Here is a 10,074-nt window from a genome sequence, read left to right on the forward strand (position 1 = left end):
ATGAAGTCTCTGGAAACCGTCTTGTGTCATTAAGGTAACATGATCAAGAGTTATTACATCTACGTGGATGTAGCTACCATGCTTGACATCATATAAGTATTTTTATTTTATACATTTATACATTTTAGTTTTGAAGGATTTTGTTATTTTTCCACCCAAATTATATCCTGACTGTTTAAAGCATAGAATCTAGTTACATGAATTAATAAAATCACTTAAACGCAATAATAATCAGACACAGGTTTTCTCAATGGCTACCAGTTTCTTGGGTGTGTAGGCTCTCACTGACTGTGGTGATCTAGACTTATGACCTCTATTTGTCATTTCCTAATAATAAGGTGGTGTAATGATGCAGATTACGGCAATCGTCAGCTCTATTGCTGGTCCAAGGAAATACAGTAATAAGGTGGAGCAGCAATGATTCAAATAACTGTAATTTTATTGCATCACTGCTTAGGGAGAAAAACTGTATGAGACAGCTCCTGCTGACACGGTGATCTGCATGTTTTGTTATTTTCAGATTAAATGTGACTTGACATTACTGTGCATCACAGACCAGCCTGTGACAGTGTCTGCTCTGATGCAAGGGCTGCAAATACGCCATTCATCCTATCTTCTTGAAGCGTGACTGTTACTCACTATGGAGTTCAATCACAGTGACAGTCCTCTTCACTACTCTAAAGAAGTTAATGAAGTCATGGCTTCAGCTGAGACGCACCTGTAAATGTGCAAGGATCTCAAGATCCTCAACTTTCTTTCAGCAGTTTAAACAGTTTGCTGAATATGTGGAGGGACTTTTAAGTTGATTCTGAGAATAATCCATCAGTCAGCTCTTTTGTTTTGGTGTGAGCACCCAGGCACATCCCTCTCTCTCCCTCTCTCTCTCTCACACACACACACACACACACACACACACACACACACACACACACTTCATTGTGATTCGCCTCTCTCTCTCCCTCTCCTTTCTATGCCGTGGGACTGCCCCCCCCCCCTCCTCCCCCTCTTCTCTGCGCCTCAAAAGCGCGAGCCATGGTGCGAAAGCCCTCTTCTCCTCAGTTTTCCTTCAGGATGGCATTCTTCAAATATCTTCGCTCTGTTAAGAATGAGATTATCCTCTTCTCAACTCCATTTCTCCTCCTTCCTCTACCTTTAGTGATCGGGACATCGGTATGTAACTGATTTGAATAAGCCAATTGATTAAATTAAAAGTTGTGCGACACTGCTCAAATGAGAGAAATTTGGCAACTCTTGGTAATGTTATAAAATAACTGACGCGTTGAATCTGTAACTTTGCAAAATGTGCTCTCAGAATTTCTGCAATTATACTTTTTAACAGATAGTTTAATGAAGTAAACATTTTACTTTGTGTGCATGCAGTTTTAACACATGAATGGACTTTAATCAACCGCGAATCCGGCGCACCACAGACGTTTCTTTGCGTAAAAGTGCCGTTTACAAGAATGAATTTGGTTCCCTCCTGCACCTGTTGATGTGGCTCACAAGTGCAACAGCGCGCTTGAGGCAAATTGCATGAGAACTGTCCCGTGTTGCCTGAGGCTGGAGCCTCTGAGGTCTTGTTATTTTAACTCCTTGTTGTTAACATGACGGGTCATGTCCAGCGTGGGAACACGGAGTCAAAGGGCTCTGTCCACGTTGCTACCGCTACATGTGACATGGAGACGTGCACATAGAGTGTGAGCATGTTGTGATAGAGAGGGGCTTCAACGCAAAGCAGCCGTGAACAATGTTTTACATGGCAAAGGAGGGTGACGTGAAATCTCAACCCTGATGTGAAGTTTGGTCGGTTGGTTTTATAATCAACCTAATTAATGATAATATTTGAAACAGTCTTACTAACACAGCTGCATGGCAATAAATCCAGACACATTAATGTCTGGTGTAATAACCCAATAATATGAGGGGTGTTTGTTCCCAGATTATGATCTAGACAAATGTACACACAGGTGACCAGAAACAATAGACCAATAACACTTATCTTTACCCTCTGAACCATCATAATGTCCTATTAAAAATTATGTAACAGCCTACTCATTGATTACTGCAGCTGTTTTAGACCGAACAAGGTCTTTGTGTTTGTGCACTTTTACCAGTATGTCTTTACATGTTTTTACGCAGGAGGCAGAATGCGCCTATGTGATAGTCCTGATGGCGATTTACTGGTGCACAGAAGTCCTACCACTGGCTATAACAGCTCTGCTCCCAGCCCTCCTTTTCCCTTTTTTTGGCATCATGCAATCCAAAGATGTAAGTAAAATAACTGCAGCAGTGATTTGCTCAGCAGGGATGAAACTCTGTTCCCACACGTCGTGCTCTGTGTCACCCAGGTGTGTATGCAGTACCTGAAGGACACAAACCTGTTGTTTGTGGGGGGACTGATGGTTGCAGTAGCCGTGGAGCACTGGAATCTCCACAAGCGCATCGCCTTGAGGGTGCTGCTCTTTGTTGGTGTGCGTCCAGCACTGTGAGTGGCTCACATCACACAGCAGATTCTCTGTTTGGCTTGTCGTCTTTAAGAGCCATTTCCGAAGCATATCTAATCAACTATGATATCAAGACACCTGACATAGATAAGGGAACTTTGTTCAAGTTGTTTATTGCCATTATATAAGTTTTACTATCTGTGTTATTGATCGTTTTAAAACAGGGCCCCTTTCCGATCCATGGCCACTGACGGTATATTTCTTTTTTTTATCTACCTGACAGTTTGATGTTGGGTTTCATGGGTGTGACAGCCTTCTTGTCCATGTGGATCAGTAACACGGCTACCACAGCCATGATGGTGCCTATCGTCCAAGCAGTGCTGCAGCAGCTCAACAACAGTGAGGCAGAGAAACCTCAGATCCTCAGCTCAGAGGAGCAGATCCAGACATCAGAGACTGACAGCAAACAGCCTCCACAGACAGAGAAACAGGCTGACGGACAAGGTGAGCCACGGTCATCTTCAATTACAGTGTTCTGTTTGGCCAAGCAAAATGTCTCACAGACGAACTATGATGCCAGTAGCTTTTTTCATCCTTTGCTTTTTGTTTTAAGGCCCAGTGGTGGTGACTTTCTTGGATGCTGCAGCAGAGGCTGCCATGCGTAAGGACACAGCAGAAAAGAGGAGAATGTGTAAAGGGATGACCCTGTGTGTTTGTTATGCTGCCAGCATTGGAGGCACGGCCACGCTGACAGGAACCGGTCCAAATTTGGTGCTCAAGGGCCAGATGAACCAGTGAGTGTATTCTCAAAACACTTTTTAGTTATTTTCCATTACTTTCAGTATTGCTTTATAAAAATTGTATTCCCTTTTGTCCTTTTCCTTAGACTCTTTCCTCAAAACGGAGATGTAATTAACTTTGCCTCCTGGTTCGGCTTTGCCTTCCCCAACATGATCATCATGCTCACATTGGCCTGGCTTTGGCTGCAGTTTGTCTTCATGGGATTCAAGTAAGTTTTGGTGATGGTTAAAGCCTAATTATAGTGACAGAGACTTGAATCAACATCAAGAAACTTTTCCCGCATCAGGAGTGTAAAGGTCACATGAAGATTTTTTTCTCCCATGTGATCTTTCTAGCTTTAAGAAGACATGGGGCTGTGGGGCCGCGAAGACAGAGAAGGAGATTGCCGCTTATAATGTGATCCGTGAGGAGCATAGTCAGCTGGGGCCCATGTCCTTTGGAGAGATAAGTGTCCTGGGTCTCTTCACTCTGCTGGTGGTGTTGTGGTTCACAAGGGATCCAGGCTTTGTCCACGGCTGGGCAACGGATGTCTTCAACTCCAAAGCAGAGTTTGTACACAGTTTTACACCAAACTTTCACTCATACATTAATCTAGGGTGAGACTTGTGAAATTTGCTTTGCAGACATTTTCATTCTCTCACCACTCCTCTTCTCAGGTATGTGACAGATGCCACAGTGGCAATCTTCATTGCCGTCCTTCTCTTTGTTCTGCCCTCTAAACCCCCACGGTTCTGTTCGTGTAGGAGTCAAAGTTTTGACACAGGTGAGCAATCACTCTGGAAGAATAAAGATTACTTGTCATACAGTTATATCAAAGTTTGGAGAGCTGGAGACTGTGCAGTGATTGAATACTGACATTGAATTTATTGGTTCTGTAGTACCCCATCAAACTGCTGGCCCAACTCCACCTCTGCTCACCTGGAAAGTTGCCCAAAAGAAGATGCCATGGGGCATTGTGCTTCTCCTTGGCGGAGGTTTTGCTCTGGCCAAGGGCAGTGAAGTAAGTGGCAATGACAGTCAAAATGTTAATTGGAAATTGGACCAAGAGCTTAGACACAACGTGGCAAGAAGGGAGTGTGGTGGTGCTTTCATGGTTGGCTTAATTTAAAGATGTAAAAAGGTTTTTTAATGAAATCAAAACCCCTTTTTATAATATGTATTGTTGAGTTTTTTTTAGTCATTCAGCCTATTTACATTCTGTAATTACCTCTCTGTATAGTTTTTTAATTGATGGTGGTGGAGTCAGCCATTCCCACATTGGATTTAAATTGCCTTCCTATGCACAGGGAATTCACAAGAAACGGTGCAGCATGTAATCCAGTGTTACTGTTTTTATTTTTATCTAGTGTTACTGTTTTTATTTTTGTCTAAATGGGCTCCATTATTTATGGTTTACTTGCCTAGCACAGTCTCAGAGCTGTTTTATTTTACGGCTATGCAAACTCAGCATTTTCTACTGCTGCTAGATCAAATGTTTCCATGAATGTATTGTTTTTGTTTTATTTATTTTTGCACATTTATGCTGCAAATACACCTGAGCAAGATTTCAAAGGATGCTGCATGTGATGCACAAATGTGAATTAGCATCTACTCACAGTAAATAAGCAAATGGTGACTCAGCTGTACAGATAAACACTGTTTGCATTTCCAGAAAAGACTTTAACCCCGTATATATTTATGTTATATATATCTCTGTAGGAATCAGGACTCTCAAAGTGGATGGGAGATCAAATGACTCCTCTGCAAAACATCCCTCCCTGGGCAATTGCTATCATCTTATGCCTGCTGATTGCTACCTTCACAGAGTGCACCAGTAATGTGGCCACTGCGACGCTCTTCCTACCTGTCTTAGCCTCGATGGTAAGTTCTTAGAAAGAAAGTGTGGGAAAAAAAGCAGTAGCAGAGGCAGGATCTCAGGCAGCAGGAGAGACAATAATATTTGGCAGCAGTGGTTTAGTGAGGTGAAGTGCTAGATAGTGTAATTTCTTTTCAACCCATTTCTCCAATTGGAGTCCAGCAATAAACTAGTGGGAGCCAGCCTGTTTTCCCTTGTTTGGTTACCCATCTAGTCGGTCATTCAGGCTGAATGTGTTGGGTCCCCTTTCCTGGGCCCCTCCTCCCATTAATAACCTGCCAAACACAAAAATTCAACCCAGTGCCTTGTAAAGCTGCCCACCCCGCTGCTACTGAAGAATGGCATTACTGTGCCCGCTAGCCGAGCACTTGAGAGAACGCCAAGGCTGAGTTGCCAAAGACAGTGCCAGTGCGGTATTCAGATAGATATTTATTAAGGGAGAAGCCAAGTGGGTGCATGGGGGTGTCCAACCCTTGTGTGAAAATAGAGATAGACAGGAAAAAGAAAAAGAAAAAGAAAAAGAAAAAAGCATCTGATCAGTTACAGACAGCTGGAAGTGAGGAGATGACACTCTGTGGCAGTCATGGCTTGTGGTATGTCACTTTCTGTGTCATCCTGTCAAGTGAATCTTTATTATCTGATTTAAACAAAGGCATCAGACAAGACAAAACACTGTCATCGTGGGGACCTGATATACAGTCTATAGTTTAAAGAAGACTAACTAAAGTTTAAGGTTTTTCACCCTTTGTTTATTTTGAGAACCAGAAATTACTGTGCACTTGTAAGCTACTGTGCTGCGGGACATGTAATTCAGGAGCGAATTCCACAGAGTAATGTTTTCTGCATCTTAGCAGTCTGCCATTATCGCTACATATGTAGAGCTTTTTCTGTTTTAGATTTCGTGACTCAGCTCCAAGTTTGCAGGGATTACATCCTAATTACACCCACCTAATGAGAGTTCTCACTCCGCACAGAATTGCACACATTTCACTCTGACATATGAGTCAGTGATTACGGCTGCAGAAAAATAGCCAGATTGAGGAGTGGTGGATTTTGTGATGAAAGCTCTGTTCATCCCTGTCTCTGACTGTTGAGGCTTTCTGTGTGATTATTGCAGTCTCAGTCCATTGGAATCAATCCACTGTACGTCATGGTGCCTTGTACCCTGAGTGCCTCTTTCGCCTTCATGCTGCCTGTTGCTACGCCTCCAAATGCCATAGTCTTCTCTTATGGGTACCTTAAGGTTGCTGACATGGTGAGTATAACAGCGGTTTGTTGTGCTTGTACAGGAAATTATATGTCGAACATGCAAAGTTGTCACTTTAGGGCCACTATACTGTGAGGGTAGCAAAAACAGAGGCACTGACTGTGTGTACGGGAGCTTAGCCTGTGTGTTTATGTGGCAGCTCATGCTATGACCAATCTTAGAGCTCACAGGGAACTCCAGTTCTTTTCAGACCATTTCTGTCTGGTTTCTCTCCTTTTTCTTCTCAGCTCTGTGTTTATAGCCTCAGACACACTGAACCGACATCAAAGAACTATTGGCAATGAAGGCTAACAGTTGCATCGAGTAACATCACCTGTGTCTAGGCCAAAAGGTTGCACTTGAACACACCGTCTAAGCTACAACCATTAGCCAACTAGCGCATATGTCCTGCACCTGCATGAGAGGAAATACCTTTCCATACCAGCAGGTGGCTGTGATCTGTATTTGGCATTCAAAAATAGAAACCGGAAGACCAACAGAACTGATTCAAGATGCTAGTTAGCCAGTTAGCACATTAACACCGCACACTGTTGTTGAAAGAACACATTTCATTTACTTTGCGCTGGCAAACAATAACACATACAGTTATGCATTGTTTCTGCTAAAGAGCGCAATGACTAAAGAAAAGAGCCACCTAATATAAAACGTTTGTTTTGTTCCTATGTCCTTTTGACTTAAGTCATTTGTTTGCTTTCCGCACCTAATGTCTCTTGTTGTGCTCTGAGCTGAACCACCAAGCAGAGTGATATTATTCACCAACAGGCTCCACTGTCTCCGATGCCAATTCAGCATGCTCAGTTGGCTTAAAATAAAGCTGATAAGAGCCAACCAGGGCCAACTAGTGCCAACAGTGGGGGACACACTGCGAACACAAGAGCTACAGATGCTCACTGACAGCCCAACATTGACCAATGGTCAGCTTGGTGTGTCAGGGCCCTACAAATCAGATTCATAAGGATATACCTTTTTTTTTTTTTGCTTAAGCTGATGTAATGCCAGTTTACTTGGGCACGTCTTAATGTTAGTTTGTGATGTCTAATTGCTGTGCTTTGTATCCAAACACATCTTAATGTCTTGAAGCTGAAGTGCGCTACCTTAACTTACTTCACTTCTCATTGTGATGACAAGAAATCTGGCACATGACCCCCCCAATAAAAGACTGCAACATGATGTTTTTACACTTAGTTCTTTGATACAGATGATTGACAAGACACAGTGTACTGAAGTTAAGTAGTGAGGTTTAAACGTGCTGGGAGGTGGATTCTGTTATTTTTAGACAGTGCTAGGCTAGCTGTTTCCCCCTGCTTCCAGTCTTTATGCTAAGCTACGCTAACCAGCTCCTGGCTTCATATTTAACAGAAAGACATGAGAGTGGTATCAGTGTTCTCATCTAACTCTCACCAAGAAAGTAAATAAGCTTTTTTTTTTCTTTTTTCTTTTTTTTTTTTTTTACAAAATGTCTAACTATTGCTTTAATATGACTACATGCTCTTCTTCTTCTTCATCAGGCCAAGACAGGAATAGTCATGAACATCATTGGCATCCTTTGTATCACACTGGCCATCAACAGCTGGGGCAAGGCAATGTTTGACCTGGACTCTTTCCCCGCCTGGGCCAATGTCACCGGGGTGTGAGCCTAGGTCTGCCATAGGACATGAAGCACGCACACCCTGTCTTCCCTATCCACAGGTGCCAGACAAAGACCTCTGGTCAGAGCGTCAGCACAGGACCACACGGTGGACCGCACGCATCCGATTGCTGTTAGAATACAACGCCCTCAAGGCTTGTTTTCATTGACACTTGAGTCTTGCTTGTGAAAGAAAGTGGTGATGAATATGATAAGAAATGGAAGAAGCAGTGGTTGAAGAATGAACTTAAAACCTTTTGTATTTACATTGCATCATAGTGAAGTTACCTTTTAAAGAACCCCCCCATGCTCATATATATATATATATAGTATAGTATAGTGTAGTATAGTATAGTATAGTATAGTATCACATCAATCATGTACTGTAAGTATTTATATTCTCAGATAGAGATTTTATGATCTTCCTAAGCAGCCAAACGCCATACAATTCTTTGTTTTGTTGCAAGAAATCAAAGAAATGTTTTACATAGTCACATGTAGCCTCGTCTTAATCGCTGTAAGCCTTATGGTATAATTTAAGAACGTAACTTTGCACATTTACGCAAGAACTGCACTTAAGTACAATTTTAAGGTACTTGTAATTTATTTAAGGATTTACATTTTAAGCCACTTCTGCTTTTACTTCACGACATTTCAGAGGGAAATATTGTCCTTTTTTACTTTTTTAACTTTACTATATTTATCTGATAGCTGTAATTACTAGCAACTTTTTATGTTAAGATAATAACAAATATGATTGTAGATTAGAAAACATGTAAAATATAAATAAGCCTCATTTCAACCAGAACATTCTGCTTACGTGTTAATACATTAGCAATAATAATCCAATAATATTAAATAAAACACAGACAAGGGCAAGTCAGCTGCCTAATGAGTCATTTTAGTATTAATACATTTTTGTTTCAAATGCTGTACTTTCACTCAAAGGTCCAGTGTGTATGAATCAGGGACATCCATTGGCAAAAATAGTATCTAATATTCATAACAATGTTTTCATCCATTTATTATCACCTGAAACCACACTAAGCCTAACCCTAAGATTAGTGTTTTCGTTACCTTAGAATGAGCTGTTTATATCTACATACAGAGTGGGTCTCTTCCACTGAGTCCACCATGTTATTCTACAGTAGCCTAGAATGGACAAATCAAACACTGGCTCTAGATAGGGCCATTCACGTTTTAACGTTCTCATGTTTTCGTATATGCGTGTTTTCGTGTCGGCCACCATGGTTCTTCTGCACCAGGGGTCGGCAAACCTTTTGATATGAAGTGTCCTTTTTTAATCTTCTTCTTAATCAGTGTGCCATATTGCGATGATGTCAATCCTTCAATCCTCAAAATGCTCCAGAAAAAGTTTGGCTATGTCCTCACCTTTTGTTGTTTGAGGAGTTGGTTTTAAGCAGAATAGCTCCTCCCTTACAGTTAAATCAAAGTATCTTACTTTGACCGCCAAACGTGGTATCAGACTTTTTTTGTGGGTCTGTGAATGCAGCACGAGAATTATTTTTTTCCTCAGCAGCAGTTTATGGAGATTGAGTCACAGGATGGATGATTGATCAATCAATCCAATCAGAGCTGGTCAGATCAGCTCAATGGATGGTGAGTCAAAGCATACTTTAAGACCCAGTTCAATGAACCATTGAATTTTAATTTCACTGCGCCTGGTGTTCTGCTGCTCCATCTGTGCCCAGAGTTTGCATGTAATGAATAACCGAATAGTAGGCTATATGTATTCCAACAGCACTGATAATGAACACTCCAGCTCCAAATTAGGAAATCAATATGTGGCTACAGATGTTGTTATCCTGGCGGGCCATGACAAATAAATGAATGTGTGGGGAAACCTGTACTTAAACTGTTAAAAAAACTCTCTTGTATAGACTACTTATTGCTATCATGCCATTAGTTTGCGAAGTTTCCGTTCTGCACTCTCACCACTAGATGTCACAAAATCCCACACCCTGGACCTTTAAGTAAAATACTGAACGCAAGACTTGTGATTCACTTTTTTACAGTGTGGTGTTGCTACTTCTATTTGTCCTAGTTAACAAGGTCAAAA

General features: G+C 41.6%; 1 protein-coding gene across 1 annotated transcript; it reads left to right on the plus strand.

Moving 5' to 3' along the window:
* The first annotated feature begins 1,022 nt into the window (after positions 1-1,022).
* Positions 1,023-9,844, plus strand: slc13a5b (solute carrier family 13 member 5b). The gene is made up of 12 exons (XM_050072264.1): positions 1,023-1,170; positions 2,140-2,268; positions 2,349-2,485; positions 2,728-2,948; positions 3,058-3,238; positions 3,331-3,453; positions 3,581-3,793; positions 3,902-4,008; positions 4,124-4,245; positions 4,944-5,105; positions 6,218-6,355; positions 7,876-9,844. Exons 1-12 carry the CDS (start codon positions 1,033-1,035, stop codon positions 7,999-8,001), a joined length of 1,797 nt encoding a protein of 598 aa, XP_049928221.1. The 5' UTR covers positions 1,023-1,032; the 3' UTR covers positions 8,002-9,844.
* Positions 9,845-10,074: the final 230 nt, after the last annotated feature.

The sequence above is a fragment of the Epinephelus moara genome, chromosome 2 (assembly GCF_006386435.1).
Source record: "Epinephelus moara isolate mb chromosome 2, YSFRI_EMoa_1.0, whole genome shotgun sequence".
In the NCBI taxonomy this organism is placed as follows: domain Eukaryota; kingdom Metazoa; phylum Chordata; class Actinopteri; order Perciformes; family Serranidae; genus Epinephelus; species Epinephelus moara.

Bases quoted from the DNA above. Each gene is read 5' to 3' on its own strand.
- slc13a5b (XM_050072264.1), top strand. From the start codon at position 1,033: ATGGTGCGAAAGCCCTCTTCTCCTCAGTTTTCCTTCAGGATGGCATTC. The intron at 2,269-2,348 runs GTAAGTAAAATA...TGTGTCACCCAG, and splicing joins GCATCATGCAATCCAAAGAT to GTGTGTATGCAGTACCTGAA. The intron at 3,794-3,901 runs GTTTGTACACAG...TCCTCTTCTCAG, and splicing joins GTCTTCAACTCCAAAGCAGA to GTATGTGACAGATGCCACAG.